A 17,759-nucleotide genomic window follows, 5' to 3' on the forward strand; every position below is an offset into this window, starting at 1 on the left:
CAAACCATTAAGAGATATTTCATGAATATGATTGATTAGCTAAAACGTAGGTTGCATTTATTTGTACATACATGTATGTATGATTTATTAAAATATGATAGACTACAAAAAGTTCATTATTTTAAATACTATGTATATATATATTTAATCATATATAATTATGTACAATTTATTTATAAAAAAACAACACTGAATGTATCAAAACTCATAAGTCTTATAACTTGTCTATAAACAGGCTGCTTGTTCGAAATATTAGTCTGTCTCACTAAGACTCACGGTGTCCCCCGCTATGGGGAGGAAGAGGAAACCTTGTCCAATATTCTTTTTACTAGTCCTCATTTTCTCAACTCCAATGTGCCATTTCTGGAAAGCTTCATTCTTTAAAATTATACAAAAACTTACAAGCATTACGTACAACCACAATATTTTTGTTTACTGCAGAAGAAAGAATTGAAGCCTTTCAAACTCATACTCCGAGGACTTAAGTGAAGACACTAGTGATGATGAAAATAACAAAACTATTTATTGATGGTCGGCTCTAAAATTTACTCAGCAAAACACAAGAAAAACTGGAATTCGCTCCCAATTGCAAACCCAAATAATTGTCATTTGATCTGACATAAACCTGATCATCTTTGTTCAGATCTAGAGCAACTATATCAAGCCCAATTATATCCTTGGACAGACATTTGGAAAATGCCGCCAAGTCTTCATTGTGTTTGTCTTTGCGACAGACATTAAATGTCACTTTCAAGTCATTGAGAGTTTCCAGTTTCAGACAAACTAAATACAGCCCATTACAAGGTGCTATATATATGCCAGTGTTGGTGTCAAAATTCTTTGATTGGCTGGATGCCAGGTTGATTCTTTGATTGAAGAAGGGAAATATTTGGTCTTTTCTCACATCAATCTCCAGGTTCTCTCCCAGTTCAACACAAAAAGCTTCATGTGTCTCTTTAGATTCTGTTAGAATAAAGTAATAACCATTTTTTTTATAAAGTTAATTTAAAAAATTTAATGATAACCAAACCCCAAACTTTGTAACTATCTATCCAGAGCAATGCTTCTTCAGCCTTAACGTGGCTCTTTGGTGGAAACTGTCATTATAGGAGACGATTAGGCCAATAGGGAAACAAAAAAGAACCATTGGTAGGGTGCTTAAGGACCGAGTCTATTGCACTGGTGAGGATGGAAGAAAGCCTCAACAAACATGTCACTGTCCACACACAGTTCCTCAAAGGACCGTTGTTATTGAGGACTCCTTCACGGCTTATGTGGTACAGAGAATGATTATGGGATATGGAGATCTTATCTTATATAATACAGACGTTACTTCAAAAAAGAAGATGATTGCGCCCTAAGCGTCAAGCATTTAGTCATGCATATTAACCAATGACTTAAATTCTGCCAAGTCACTGATTTTCAAGGCTAGCTCAGCCAACCCATTCCATGCTCTGTAATTCATCTAATTCTCTTTGTAAAATTTCTGTATTTTGTGTTGTTTGTATTGCTCTATATATTATGCAATCATCTGCGAATAATCTGACTTTTGTTCCTGAACTAATGCAATGTGGTAAATCATTAATGTGAATTAAAAATAGTAGTGGACCTAAGACTGCTCCTTGAAATACGCCTGAGTTTACTGTTATTGATGTTGATTTAGAGCCATTTATTATTACAGTTTGTCCTCTCCCTATCAGAAAATCTTTAATCCACTGTCAATGCCAAAATATTTTAATTTTTTAAGCAAACTATGGTGGTGAACTTTGTCAAAAGCTTTGGAAAAATCTAGTAAGATAGCAACTATTTGCTCACTGTTATCTAAACCTTTTGAAAAATCATCAATTAGACCTATTATTTGTGTTTCACATGATCTATATTTCCTAAAGCCATGTAGGTATGGAAAAAGGACATTATGTTTGTCTAAGTGGTTTATGATGTTTCTACATATTATGTGCTCACTAGTGTTAGTGAGATTCACTGATGGGCTCGGCCATTGGCCTCATTTCTAATCTGACAGCCTTGGGATATAAGTGATCGGTAATAGGGATGTAATAATTTACATCTGCTTGGATCTTTCCCAAACAGAAGTCAGATGGGAAGATCTATCTGTGTGTCCCATTTAAATATCTTATAAATTGAAAACGTGTTAAAAAAGTTCTAACTATTTGACAAGTAAAGCGCAACCAAGATTGTAAGTTAAATTTAAATATTTGGGCTCATTAGGACGGTACGAGAGTATATGAGGATGGAAGACAGCAGAAATAAAAAACAAGGTAGGTCATGACCAAGCGATAGGTATGGGCGAGGCGAGTGAAATGTTCAGTGTAGCTTAAATCTATCTATCTACCCATCTCTCTCTATCTATCTACCCATCTCTCTCTATAAATCTATCTATCTATCTACCCATCTCTCTCTATAAATCTATCTATCTACCCATCTCTCTCTATAAATCTATCTACCCATCTCTCTCTATAAATCTATCTATCTACCCATCTCTCTCTATAAATCTATCTCTTTCTATGTGTCTAATAGTTTATAGGGATTAATGTTGTTACTCAAATCTAAACGAAAATCTTGTCAATAAAACCAAATGAAATAGCATATGAACAACATACCTAGATGGAGAATTCTTGATAACAATTGAACTACTTGACTTGATACATCATTATTCTATGAAAAAAAAATGTTATATACCAGTATTGTAAGATTTTCCAGCAGTAAACACAAACGCATACAATGTAACTATTGGTTTTATTTTTTTAATGAGCTATTTGTTACAAAATATTATTTTTTTAATCAAAGTTCTTCTATGGACAAAGCAACACCTAAGTTGATATGTCATTATGTTTTCTGTCCAGCTGTTGGCCCCGTAATGACCCCTTTCCAAGTATCTAAACAAATCAAAATATTTTTTTAATATATGAATATTAACCTCACCTTTTTATCTATTGTGGCTAACTTAGCTTCCATAACGCCGAATTTTTTAATCTGTTCTTTCATATATGCAGCCGTAGAAATATTTGTGGCTGAGAGTTGAAATAAACGGTCTGTTGTTTCTATTTTCTGCTTGTCGAATTTTAGACATAGTTGTTTGAAGTCTGTATTTATTTGCTTATAATTAGCTGTTATGGATTCCGATTGAGACTTTAAGGCATTGGCTGATTCATATTTAGGTTGGGATTTTGTTTCCAGGTCTTGCAACTGTTTTGCTTTAAGTTTTTCTGAGTCCTCAAAACGTTTTTCTAAACTTCTCAAGTTCTCTTCCTGGACTTTCAATGACTTCTGTACTTGGCCATAAGACTCATTCACATGTTTCACATCATTAGCCAATTGGGCAAAAAAGGACTTTACCCATTTAGTTTGATCATCTAATGACCCACTTTGCGCCAGATACTCTTTAACCTTGATAAGAATACTGTTCTCTGTTAATCTCTCCTGAAGCAGTAGCTCTTCTAATTTTGTATTATGTTCAGTAACCGATAACTCTACACTATGAAGTCGGTCAGTTACATCGGGTGTACTGCCTAACTTGAACATTTCTATGACCTGGCTCGACAAAGATTCATTTTGACTCTGGAGATGTGACATAAAGTTACTAGCGGCCTCCAGTTCTCGCATTACCGCCTCAAATTTGAAATGAAAACTTTGTTCCATTTCTGCTTGAAGTTTAGACTTTCGTTCATTTTGTTTGACTAGCTGTTTGAGCTGGTGTTTCAACAGTTTCATGTCTTTGGCTTGAGTCGTTACCATGGTTTCTAGTTTGTGAGTTTTCTGGACAGTCTCTTTGTCATCTGTATAAGAGAGAGAAAAAAGTTAACTTACAGACTGTAGTCAATATGTATTGTGGTATGTTTCCAAGTTTTTGTCATTTTTTTATTCTTTTTGTCATGTATTAGTCTTGTTTTCTACATGTTATTTGATTCATGTTTTTGCCATGATATTTGATTTATGTTTTTGTCATGTTATTTGATTCTTGTTTTTTTTCCCCATGATATTTGATTTTTTTTTTTTTTTGTCATGTTTGAGATGTTAAAGTCATGTATTTTTCATGTTTCTTTTTGTGTTATGATTTTTGTTTTATGTTTTTGTGCCATATGGTTTGATTCATGTATGCATCATATTTGTGTCATATTGTTTGATTCATGTATGTGTCATATTTGTGTCATGTTGTTTGATTCATGTATGTGTCATATTAGTGTCATGTTGTTTAATTCATGTATGTGTCATATTAGTGTCATGTTTGATTCGTGTACCAGTATGTGTCATATTTGTGTCATGTTTGATTCATGTATGTGTCATATTTGTGTCATATTTGATTCATGTATGTGTCATATTTGTGTCATGTTGTTTAATTTATGTATGTGTCATATTTGTGTCATCTTGTTTGATTTGTGTATGTGACATATTAGTGTCATGTTTGATTTGTGTACCGGTATGTGTCATATTTGTGTCATGTTGTTTAATTCATGTATGTGTCATATTTGTGTCATCTTGTTTGATTCGTGTATGTGACATATTTGTGTCATATTGTTTGGTTCATATTTGTGTCATGATGTTTGAATTAGGTTCGAACTACAAATAAAGATAAATATTTTACTAAACCTTGATCTTTTGTGTTATATTCGTTTAAAGTTGTATTTCTGTCAACAGGTTCAGCCATATCTTCATCATCTGTAAAATAAGAAATAGATCTTGACATTTATATGCTGTTTAATCGCAAAACGTGTTTTAAAGCACATTCTGAATAAAGAAATTATTAGAAATGAGCACATCAGAAATTTCAAGTACATGATATATACCTTTAACCAAAATTTAAAAAATCCGCAAATCAGCAACTTAAGCTAACATAATATTATCTGTGACTCATCACAATAAGCTGACATTATAATTTCTGTTTATCAGTACCTACAGCCATAATTTGGAAAAATAATAGACCTTCAATTGCATCAATGTTTATAATCCACCAAAACAAGAACTGGCTTTAGATGTCAGAGAAACAATAACTGTAGACACTATCATAGCTGGAGATCTAAATGCCCATTCACCTTCCTAGGGCTATGATGACACTGATCAGTCTGGTAAAAAAGTTCATGACCTGTGCAATTCTACTAACCTTTTTCTTTTGCAAAATAAACACTCTCCTCCTACTCTTCTGCATGCTAGCAATGGTTCACTATCACGACCAGATCTTTCTTTAGTCTCTGCTAATTTGGAATCTGTCATAACTTATCAAGTACTAGACGATATTGGTAGTGACCACCTTCCAATATTACTGACTGCCACTCTTTCTAAAATGAACATCAAGACCACTAAAGAACCACGAAAGTGGTGCTATAGTAAGGCTAATTGGCAAGGATACAAGACAGCTGTCGAAAATGCCCTTGAAAAAATCAATGTAGAGTCTAGCTCTGTCGACCTTGTGTACCGTCAAATAACAACAGCTATCCTGGGCATGGCTAAAAGGTTTATTCCTCGAACTTACCCTTGTAAAAAATTCAAAAACTTTTGGACGGCTGAAATCAACAAACTTGTTATGGCCCGGAGAAGGGCATACAAAAAGGTCCAAAAGAACCCAAACAATACAACAGACTTAGCCTACTAGTCAAAACGTCTGTTAACAGGGAAAAACGAGAACGTTGGACCAACACCTGTGCAAGGTTAAACCTAAGGGATAGCTCTAAGGCTTGGAGTCTTCTGAGAAATCTCGAAAATGCTGGGCGTACGAAAACAGCAACCCCATTATCTTCACCGAGTGGGGTAACCATTTCATCGAAAAAGAAAATTGCCACCTTGTTGAACAAATATTTTGCCAAGATCAACAAGGCTGCCAAGAAGTCCCCAATGTCCAAAGCCATTGATAAAGCTCGCAAAGCTGATGAAAAAAAAGACCGAAAGGAACCACAGACCGAAAGTGCTGAGGGAACGATGAACTCCCCATTCTCGATAGGCGAGCTTAATGCTGCCATAAGGAAATGCCAGCTTAAAAAGGCTCCCAGGCCGGATGGTATTACCCCCAAAATGCTTAAACATGTAGGGGGGAAAGGAAGGGCCGTGCTCTTGGCATTCGTAAATAGAACCTGGGACCATCTGCCCAGGGCCTGGAAACGTGCCACCATTATTCCTATACCAAAAAAGGGAAAAGATGCTTCCACTGCTGAGGGCTACAGGCCCATCTCACTCACATCTTGTGTGGGAAAGATGGCTGAAAAAATGGTAAATGAGTGTCTGGTTTGGTACCTTGAGAGTGCCCGTCTTATAGCTTCAGAACAGGCTAGTTTCAGGGCTGGAATGTCCGCTATAGACCAAGTCAACATCTTTGTGCAGAGCGTAGCAGATGGATTCCAAAGGACCGAAAGCACATACGCAGTCTTCATTGACTTAAAACAGGCATATGATAAAGTATGGCGGCCTGGTTTGCTTCATAAGATATGAGCCGTGGGGGTGCGGGGACGGATATATTACTGGATTAGAGACTTCCTACAAGAGCGTACAATAAGAACAAGGATGTACGGAGAAGTCTCAGGGGAAATGACCCTCGAGCACGGCCTCCCCCAGGGCTCCGTCCTGTCATGCGCCCTTTTCACGGCCTTCATAAATGACCTACCGGCTCAGCTAAAATGCCAAAAGCTGCTATATGCTGATGATATTGTCCTTTGGAAATCCGGAAGGAGCGCAACCTCTATACAAAAAGTGCTTCAAGAAGACCTCCATACGCTCTGCTCATACACACAAAAATGGAGGCTAGAAATAAACACCTCCAAGACGGTCTATTCTCTGTTCACGCTCGGGACTGGCATTCTCTGGCAACCTTTCCAGCTCTCCCTCAACGGAGTGGCTCTCAGCATGGAAAAGCTACCCAAGTACCTTGGTGTAACTTTAGATCGCAAACTAAAAATGTGTGAGCACATCCAGGATGTTGTAAGAAAGGCCTCAGGGAAACTTTGCATTGTGCGGAAGCTGGCATCCACGAAGTGGGGAGCCCGAGCAGACATGCTCCGATCCCTGTATTTAGGAGCAGTCCGATCACAGATAGACTACAGCCTACCTGTGCAAATTTATGGCTCTAGGACTGCTCTTGAACAACTTGATAAAATACAGTCCCAAGCACTAAGATTTGTCTGTGGAACCTTTAGGACAAGTCCAGTGAATGCGGCTGAAATAATGGCTAATATAGCTCCACTAACCCTTAGGAGGGAAAGGTCAGTACTGACCTGCTATGAGCGGTATAAAAGGCTGGATGAATACCTCCCAGCTAGAAAACTAGTGGATGGTTGGAGATGCAGAAGACGTATCCAGATGCAGTCTTTTATGCATCATGCCACTAGACTATCTGACGAAGCTGGCCTCTCCACCAACCGACAAAACATTCAACGCTTTCATCCCCTTCCCCCTTGGTGTCGCCCAACAACCCCAGACATACGCTTGAAATTAGTAGACCCTAATGCCACTAAGCAAAGCCGTTCATCTAACGACCTTCAAATCCTAGCTCTGGAGACCATTAATACCTTCAAGCCCAGTGCTATTTTTGCATACACTGATGGATCGGCATCAATAGATTCTGGAAGAGCAGGCTATGGAGCCTACATCGACTTTCTTGGCTCTCACACAGTCAAAATCTTTGGACCTTGTGGTAGTGTTTGCAGTTTTGATGCGGAGACCATGGCAGTCTGTGAAGCCTTAAAAGTCATTGACTCTCAACTCGGCGAGGGACATTTGAGGGCAACACAGATTGTTGTGGTCACTGACTCAAAATCTGTACTACATGCTTTGCAAAGCCCCGGACCATGGCCCACCAATATCAACACTCTCATCATGGCTTCAAATAACATCAAACAACGCTATGGCACCCCTGTAATAATGCAGTGGGTACCGAGTCACATAGGTGTGACTGGCAACACAATCGCAGACTCTTTGGCCCACCAGGGAGGGCAAATTCCACCCACTGATCAGGCTGTAAGCTTTCATCAAGCCCTGGCTATAATACAAAAAACAGAAATGGAAAAGTGGTTTGAGTGCTGGGACAAGTCCCAAAAATCCAGTGGAGTCTGGGAGCGCATGAGGCGCCCTGACCGCACTTCCCCGTGGTGGAGGCTGTCCAGGCCTGAGCAAGCTATTATAGCACAGTGCAGGACAGGCCACTGTCCTGTTGGCTCATATTTCTCGCGGCTATGGCCAAATTTCGATTCACGGTGTCCTCGCTGCGGGGAAGAAGAGGAAACCGTGCCTCATATTTTGTTTGACTGCCCCAGACTTGCTGATCTCCGTCTCGACAGGTCTGGGAAACCCAAAATTCTCGAACTGTATGGCGACATTCATGCACTACGCAAGACAGCAGGGTTTCTGTCCAGGGCTTTTGCAAGAGAGGATTTGAGCCTCTCAAGCCATCACTCTAATGGAGTTTGATGATGATGATGAAGATGACAGCCATAATCAGAATGTCAAAGAAGTCTTTAGCCGTTTTTAGAATATAAGTGAATCAGCACATTTTATACCCAATTAGAAGGTCAGTGATTCTTTCTAGGCCTTTTTATTTATCGGATAGCTTATGATAGGACTATCAGTCATCTCGTAGACACAATGAGATGAAAGCCTGGGCAAAAGCTATTGTCAGAACTATATCGTCCATCGTAGTACTCCTCCTCTCCTCACAGCTGACCTGTCCAAAAGAGCAGTAGGTGGCGATTCAGTTCGGTATAAGCGGAAGTTCAGCCACTCTTATGTGCTGCAAACTACCATATTGTTATAACCCTATTAGTGGCACAATATGGTTAACTGTTTGTAAAATGTTTAACATGTTTTGGATGTTCCTTCAGAGTTGAAGATAGTTTACTTCCTAATCCAAACCTCCCGCAGGACGACGGGGAATGGGAGCGGGCAGGGTTTGAACCCGGGACCATCGATAAATTCAAACGACAGTCCAACTGTAGGTTCAGCTGACACACACGACTCAGGTCAATCACACAGGTCAACGGCTGTCGATAGACAAGGAACAGTACTGCTACTACACGCAAGTATGACTCAATGACCCGTGCTGTGGTGATGTGATCGAAGGCCTTCACGGACAAGGGACAGTGTGTTAGAAAGGACAGTTGAGTCCAAGACAGCAAGGCAGTAAGGACTGTGTGATACAAAGTGAGTCCTTGAAAATGTAGCTGTATGAGCTAGAGAGACTTATAGTGATTAGTTAGGCAGTTCTGTAGTGTAGCAAGCATTTGAAGTTAGTGTAGCCAATTGTGTTTATTGGCTGTTGTTGATGTATTTATAACTAAACCGCCACATTGTTTGTTGAAACTCTTGTTGTCAACCTTCTTAATCTGAGGTGAACATATAACAGGCAATGCAACAGATATTGTGTAAGTGTTTTATTCTTTTTATGCCTTCAATGTCAGCTTGTTACAGGAAGCGTAGCCATGGAAGCAAGTTACGAAACATTATTAATAAAATGAAGAAGAAAGAAAACCTTGGTTGCATTCTCCATACGTCACAGAACAGGCTGTCAAAGGTCTTACACAAATTAAGCAATAAATCTGCTGGTCTCAAAAACTTGGCAAGTTGTTTGAATGTTTACATATTCATGAAATGGCTGCCACAACAAGCCCACTCATAAAGTCTGGCATAAGCAATTATACACGCAAACAAAAGTAATTTTAACATACCTGTAATGGAGGCACATCGCCGTAAACATTCAGAAGTCTCAGTGACTAGGAACTGATTGATTTTCACAAAACTTTCGTTGTTCGTCTCGTCAATCCATTCTTTGCCTTTGTGTAGAACCTTTAAAATTGCATAAAATTACAACTGATTATTCCTATATCATTTATTTTCTCTACATAATGATAAGTTGGATAAAGATAATAAAATATATCTATTAAAAAAAAATCTAATTCAAACAAATAATAATTTATGTAATATCAGAGCAAAAAAATTAGAACTAATATTTCATTAATTAATCACTATGCACATATAAAAAAGACAACTTATTAACAAAATACACACTCGGTGCTAAGAAACGATGTTTAAAAAATACATAGATTTCCTTAAAACAAAACAAGCAATAGTCTTTTTACTAACAAAAAAAAAACTGAAGCACTATTTTCTGTATAGTATTCATAAGTATTTACTAGTTAACCACACGTTCTTAGTTTGGGTTAAATGCAGATGCAATCTTCAATGAGGTGCATATTACTCACGGTGTCCTTGCTCCTTACTAGATCACTTTGTTTCCCCCTCTTTCTACCCCCGTCAACATTGTCATTCGGTTTTGTCTTACTTTGATTTCTGTCATTTGTGTCCTTATCTAACACATCATAACATGTAACTAGCTAACTTATCAAACACATTATAACATATAGCTAGCTAACTTGTCTAACACATTATAACATATAGCTAGCTAACTTAAACACATTATAACATATAACTAGCCAAATTATCAAACACATTATAACATATAACTAGCTAACTTGTCAAACACATTATAACATATAACTAGCTAACTTGTCTAACACATTATAACATATAACTAACTGACTTATAAAACACATCATAACATATAACTAGCTAACTTATCTAAAAAATTATAACATAACATTTGCCCATTTTTTCTTCCACCTCCCCACCATCAGTTTCTCCCCACTAGTTCCCTTTCTTATGTCCAGGTCTAGGCCAATGCTCTATAGTTCTACTCTCCCTTTCTTATGTCCAGGTCTAGGCCAATGCTCTATAGTTCTACTCTCCCTTTCTTATGTCCAGGTCTAGGCCAATGCCCTATAGTTCTACTCTCCCTTTCTTATGTCCAGGTCTAGGCCAATGCGCTATAGTTCTACTCTCCCTTTCTTATGTCCAGGTCTAGGCCAATGCTCTATAGTTCTACTCTCCCTTTCTTATGTCCAGGTCTAGGCCAATGCCCTATAGTTCTACTCTCCCTTTCTTATGTCCAGGTCTAGGCCAATGCCCTATAGTTCTACTCTCCCTTTCTTATGTCCAGGTCTAGGCCAATGCCCTATAGTTCTACTCTCCCTTTCTTATGTCCAGGTCTAGGCCAATGCCCTATAGTTCTACTCTCCCTTTCTTATGTCCAGGTCTAGGCCAATGCCCTATAGTTCTACTCTCCCTTTCTTATGTCCAGGTCTAGGCCAATGCTCTATAGTTCTACTCTCCCTTTCTTATGTCCAGGTCTAGGCCAATGCCCTATAGTTCTACTCTCCCTTTCTTATGTCCAGGTCTAGGCCAATGCCCTATAGTTCTACTCTCCCTTTCTTATGTCCAGGTCTAGGCCAATGCCCTATAGTTCTACTCTCCCTTTCTTATGTCCAGGTCTAGGCCAATGCTCTATAGTTCTACTCTCCCTTTCTTATGTCCAGGTCTAGGCCAATGCCCTATAGTTCTACTCTCCCTTTTACTACATTCATTCCCCCCACACACACACTAAATATTAATAATGCATGGCTGACTGAGGTGCAGTAAAACTTTAGTAAAAGGTTGCATTTTGAGGTTTTTTATATGGTGTATAATATAAGGTAAAAAAAAAAAGTTTCTAATATGTGCATAGATAAGAAATTAGATAATTACAGAGTTAATATAATCAATGTTTTTTTCCAGCTGGTCACGTAGCTCTTCTAAAACCTCAAGCTGTGAAGCAATAGTCTTGACCTGTTTCTGAGTTCTCATCTGAAATAAGCCATTGATAAGTGCAAATGGTGAAAATGAAAGCGTGTGACAAAGCCAATAAGAAAGATTTAAATCTGTGTGCATTAGTAAATATTGAATGCAGAAATAAGAAATTCCATAACTCACTTCATCCCCAGTCGGCCAGTCCGTCACTTCATTCGAGTCGTTTTATCGCAGTCACTTCATCCTCTGTCAGTCATCCCCGGCACGGTAAATTCATCTTTATCAAGCATCCCCTGTCACTTTAACCCCGACAATCATCCCTGCCACTTCATCCCCATCCCATCATCCTTATCAATAATTCCCGGTCACTTTATGACCTATCAGTTCATCCCAGTCTACCTGTCTATCATCACCGATCACTTCATTTCCGGTCACTTCATATCATAATCATTTAATTCCCTGCCATATATTTTATCCACTGTTTTTTTCATCCCCTGGCCACTTAATACCCTGATACTTTTATCTAAGAAATCTAAAAAATAAATTCTAAACACGTATTTGTTTGCGCTTTTTGTATTTAAATATTTTTTTAAAAGTACAGACATCCACAAATTCTGTTTATGGCCACCAAATACTTAAATCCGGCCCTAGTTAGATGTTTTCTTTATTCGTTTAACTGAGCAAGGTTCTAAGATTGATGCATTATTAATATTATTTGTGCATTTGATTACTTGTAATAGGTGCTGAGTATAATAACTTTCAATAACATCAAAAATAATGCCAATTAGGTGACATATATGTAGTCATTAGTCATAGAAGAATATGAAATGGTTCATTAATTTTTTTTTTAATTTAATGCTGAGCAGCAGATTAAAATCAATATCCAACAACAAACAAAAGGAAAGCTATGTACATAACACTAATAACAGATTCACCTAAATTCACTCTACCTATTGTACTAACAAGGTTACAAAGAAAGTCTGTGTGGAAACACAAACTCAAAATACGCCCCCAAAGTGGTCCACCCTGGTAGGTAAAAAGGCAGGTTTCAATATTTTCAGAAAAAAATTGAATTGACAAAGAAGAATGGAGAAAGATGGTTGACAGATCATGCGTGGTGCCCCAATGGTCCAGCAGAGCAAGGGATAGGTATCATAGGTGAAAGTGAAGGTGAAGCTAAATGTGGGATCTGGCCTAAATGATGTCATATAATGATTATCTAAAATACTAAATGATCTGATTTTTTTGTAAAGGGTCAATCTCTTATTAAAAGCTTCAAGAAACTTTTTTTTCTCTTTAAAAAAAAAGTAAACATTTTTTTGTAAATGTAGTACTTCATATGACAGAACTCACCTAACTTAGCAATACAAATGTAAAAAAAAATAATAATAATTTTTGACCAAAAAATCTAAAAGTGCTTGCATAAATGTGTTGTAAAAATCATAAATGGATATCTCCCTTATTAAAAAGCCTCTTGTGTTTGTTACTATTAATGGTGAATAGTTGTAAAAATTGTGTATTTTTATGAATACGCTGCTTGCATAATTGATTTTAAACATTAGATTTTTAGCTTTCACTAACTTTCAGAAAAGAAAAAAAATTAGCCCAGAACTTTGAATGGTCTATAATATTATAATGACGGATTTTCACTATATTTTTTGTTTACGAGATCTAAACGGGACGGACGGACAGATAGACAGACCACACAAAACTAATAGGGTCTTCTTTACTACTTTCGGGGGCCGCTAAAAACACATACACACACATATGTAATAGGCCTACGAATGTTGTATTTACACAATTATAAGTTCACTATCAAAGTCTTTCAAGTTACACCTTGTCAACAAACACACCCACGTGACTAACTGTCCAGTCTACCAACGGGACAGGTACACCATAATCCATATATATATATTATTAGCGCACACAGGAACACTTCTCTTGACCGTGTGTCACACATATCGTACAATAACTGTGTCACCACAATATAAATATATAATAAAATATACACGTTAGTTTTCCTCTATCATGCCTTCTGTAAACACTGGTCAGCACAACACATCTAACACTTACATTTTCAAATAACAAATATGGCGGTTTAATCACAGAGATACATTAACAGCCAATAGAACACTAACTTGAAATGCTTTCTATTGTGCTTAACAGAATTGCACACTAAACACTACTATATAGTCTCTCTGTTTGCTGCCTAGGACTGGACTGCTTTTGTTACACGCTGGCTCTCGTCCGTGAAGGCTTTCGATTACATTACCGTAACTCGGGTCGTGGTTGTGTGTACTAATACTGCCCCTTGTCCGTTGACCTGTGTGATTTGCCTGATTCGTAGACCGCAAACACATTAACGCTATCAGTCCGCGACTGGTGTTGTGCAACTTTTCAACATGTGGTCAGGGTTGAGACGCACATCGTGACCTCCGTGAAGGCGCCGCGCCGCGCACATCCCTGTTTTCTGGTCATGTGATATCAATAACTTTGATTATCAAAAAAATGATGCAGTTAACAGCTATTTATAGTCAGTCTGCATTTGAAGAGGGTAAAGTAAGATTGCTGTTAGACGTCATGGCATTAAATATTTGCAATTGAAAGTAGCAGTATAATCAAATGTTAAACATTTTTTTGCTAAAAGCTTCTATGCAATATTATGAATGGGATTGTTCCGAATTTTTTTATGAGCCACGTACGTGGTGGTGTTTAATTTCTGATAATAGTGGGAATCTGATTAATGAGTTAGGTCATTATATTTAGTGGTTTTGATCAAGTCGTTGCGGCAAACAATGATTTTTAAACTGCAGGAACATCAACTACACCCTTTCTATAGTCTTAAGACTTATTATTGAGATCTAAGAATCGACAAAGCATTAGAATAACCTACTCTAGAAAAAGAAATCTTAATCCACACCCTCTCTTGACCATAAAGTAAATAGACTGTGTCCAACTGATTTTAACAACCTGGTCATCTAGACATACACACGTAGGCCTAGTGTACTGTACGTGTGTAGTTGATGATACTACAAGACTACCCTGCATTTTTTTCATTACGCGTTATGCAATAGTGTTTGCATTAATGTGGAGTGGTAGACGAGGCATGGCTAGTAAAGCATGTTCTTTATACTAAAATAGTTACAGACCCTCCCAGCCCAGAAAGTAAATGGACGGTGTGTCCGACTCATTTTAACAACCTGGCCAGATAGATGTACACGTGTAGGCCTATATAGTGTACTGAGTGTGCAGTCCATAACGACAGGACCACCCTTTTTTCCCCTTGCGCGTTTAACGGTTATGCAGTAGTGTTAGTTGTATTTTTAGTGGTCAGACAAAAATAAATAGCACATCGGCATGGTTAGTTAAGCATGTATTTTACACTATAAAATAGTTATGCAGGTAAAATGTTTCTTAAAACTCCAACAATTTCATTTCTATTTTATTGGTTACTAGATCTAATTTTAAACTGTAATTGTATGTTATTTAATGAGATTTTAAACTTTACCGGTATAAGTAATTAAAATTTTCCGTTAATAAAATAATAAATATAATTTAAAAAAAGAGTACCATTCTTTTCCCTACAGGGGGTTTTGAATTTTAAACCCCCTACCAGAGGTTTTTGCAGTTAAATCCTCCTCTTCTATAAAACAAGAGAGGATTTGAGCCTCTCAAGCCCTCACTCTAATGGAGTTTGATGATGATGATGATAAAACAAAACAAAAAAAATGCAAACAACAATCCCCAAATTCCAACAGCACAGTTGAAGAAGATTTTGGTTTTAAAACCCCATCCAAAATTTACGATAACCCCCATTTCAAAATAAAAAAAGCAAATTACACACTCAAAATTCTATGAGCGTAGCCAAAGGGGTTTTGAGTTTCACCCCCCCCCCTTCCAGTTGGGGTTTGAAGCTAAAAAGTACCTCTTCAATATAAAAAAAAGCAAATTACACACTATAAAATCTATGAGCGTAGCCAAAGGGGTTTTGAGTGTAAATCCCCCTCCTCCAGGTGGCTTTTTCTTTAAAGTTTAAAACCCCTCCAGATGGTTTTGAGTTTAAAATTCCCTTACAGAGCGTTTAGAGTTGAAAACCTCTCTCTTCAATATTTTTTAAAGCAAACTATAGTCACCAAATTCTATGATCGTAGCTAAATGGGGTTTTGAATTAAAAACAAAAAAAAAAAAAACTCCAGAGATTTCTTAGTTTAAAACCCCTCAACAGATGATTTGACGAAAAAACTTTCCTTTTCGATATAAAATCTAAAGCAGAATACAGGCATGTAATTCCAAGAGCGTAGTCAAGAAAGGTTACAAATTTCTACCAGTGGCTTGGGCTCCATTAATAAAGTGTGAATAGTCTTCTGCCGAAATTGAAAATCATTAAATGTATCTCAACAAAGATGGCTAAGACAGATTTTAGGAGTCAGTCATAGAGATCGGGTCTAAATCAAAGAAATCATATGCCAAACTGGGAGTCGAATCCTTAGTAAGGTCGTGACAGAGCGTCGCATGAGGTTTTGCGGGACATGTTCTCACACAAAATGAATTAAGCAAAATAAGAGTTGCGGAAACAGCTTGCCGGAAAATGCGCCGAACGGCGCGTCGAGAGGGTCTAAGTCAGAATAGTCAAGAATAGCACATTAGGTTTTTGAAATAAAACTTTTTAATAGCAATATAATGCACTGTAGATACCTCAGAATATGCATTTTGTTGGCTTTCAATACCAGAAATAGTGCCCGGCGGCGGGGCTTCGCCCCGCGCTGGGGGAGCTCCGCGAACTCCCCCAGACCCCCTTGCTAGCAAGGGCGGGGAGTCTACAATAAACAATAAACGTCTTCCGAAAGGGTCAGAATATAATAAAGATTAATTATGTGTGTGTACACACACACACACACACACACACACATACACACACACATACACACATACATACATACATGCCCAGGTCAGGACTATCCATTGGTTTGGCTTTTTTTTTTCTGTCAGCTATAAGGCAAGTGAGCACCTGGTTGCATGCGGCCTCAGAACGAAGTCAAGCCTATAATTATTATTTTCTTTTAAAAAATGTGGTACTCAATGTTGCCTTTCCAAATGCAATATGCTAATAATATGTGAGAATTATTCAGTGGCGTAGCTAGGGAGGGGGAAGGGGGGTGTCCAAATTTGAAATTCCCCCGGGCCCTCATTTAATGAGTATCTGAAATGTTTTTTTTTTACATTAAATGTTATCTTGCTATCCATGTTGTTAATAGTTGTTATGTAAATTATTGACCATGTTGCATGTATCCCACACATTAGACATTTAACTTTTAAGTAAATTATCTCATATCATGATGTCGAATGTCAAAATGCTGAGAACAAGCCACCCGTGCCCCCAAATCCTTTGATAGTACGGTACGCCACTGGTATTACTTATTGTTCAGCACTTCACATCATCATATATAGGTTGTACTACATACAAAGAAAAATGTATATTAACTTTTTGTGACTATTAAGATTTGTCGTGCTTACCTTTTTTTTTCATTATTATTAAATAAATCTCAAATTCAATACGCAGAATACGCACATTAGTTGATAGAAATTATTACCTTAAAAATTGTTGAGCTGGTGATATTTTGGGTAAGGTCTTTACAGACCCTGATAAGTTTCTGATAAGCTAACCATTAGAAAATCGTTATTCTAAGGGGTGATCCACATTTGACGTCGCCCCGCAGAGATAAGGAAAAGTTGGGTTAGGACGTGGGTGTAAAAGGCTCGTAAAAAAAAATGTCAGCCGAAATTCTACGTTCACACACGAATTGAAACGTACGTGGTGGCTGAGTGATAAAACACTTGTATTCAAAACCGAGGGTCTCGGGTTTAAATGTCAGTGAAGACTGAAAATTTTAACATTACGGAATTTTAGGACGCCCCTGAGTACCTGACATTAGATTTGGAAAGTAGAATCGGCTGGTCGCTATGTTGGCGACATAACACCCTTAGCAACAGATCACCTTTGCATCTTCAGCCGTGTAGATAGCACTGAAATGGGTACTTTTCTTAAATGAATTGAAAACTTAATATCTTTAATTTAGAAGATAATTAGCGTACCCAAACAACATGGCGTTTTAAAATTTTTTGTGATTATTTATATCATTATCATA

At 37.6% G+C, this 17,759-nt stretch overlaps 1 protein-coding gene across 4 annotated transcripts; it reads right to left on the reverse strand.

Moving 5' to 3' along the window:
• Nucleotides 1–56: 56 nt before the first annotated feature.
• On the reverse strand, nt 57–17,292 carry LOC106074783 (uncharacterized). Of its 4 annotated transcripts, none has more exons than XM_056019808.1 (7): nt 17,205–17,292; nt 11,572–11,670; nt 9,660–9,777; nt 4,606–4,674; nt 2,941–3,794; nt 2,619–2,673; nt 57–963 (listed from the first exon to the last, which is right to left on the reverse strand). In XM_056019808.1, the coding sequence occupies exons 2-7, from the start codon at nt 11,668–11,670 to the stop codon at nt 539–541; spliced, it is 1,620 nt and encodes a 539-aa protein (XP_055875783.1). In that variant the 5' UTR covers nt 17,205–17,292; the 3' UTR covers nt 57–538. The 4 variants fall into 4 exon arrangements, with proteins under 4 accessions (XP_055875783.1, XP_055875798.1, XP_055875787.1 ...); XM_056019823.1 differs by lacking the exon at nt 17,205–17,292 and adding an exon at nt 13,886–14,063; XM_056019812.1 differs by lacking the exon at nt 17,205–17,292 and adding an exon at nt 13,752–14,063.
• Between the last annotated feature and the right edge of the window lie 467 nt (nt 17,293–17,759).

The sequence above is a fragment of the Biomphalaria glabrata genome, chromosome 1 (genome assembly GCF_947242115.1).
Source record: "Biomphalaria glabrata chromosome 1, xgBioGlab47.1, whole genome shotgun sequence".
Lineage (NCBI taxonomy): Eukaryota > Metazoa > Mollusca > Gastropoda > Planorbidae > Biomphalaria > Biomphalaria glabrata.

Coding starts and splice junctions, on each gene's coding strand:
- LOC106074783 (XM_056019808.1), bottom strand. CDS start 11,670: ATGAGAACTCAGAAACAGGTCAAGACTATTGCTTCACAGCTTGAGGTT. Junction 3,795..4,605: donor ATATAACACAAAAGATCAAG/GTTTAGTAAAAT, acceptor TCTCTTATACAG/ATGACAAAGAGACTGTCCAG. Junction 964..2,618: donor ATCAAGAATTCTCCATCTAG/GTATGTTGTTCA, acceptor TTATTCTAACAG/AATCTAAAGAGACACATGAA.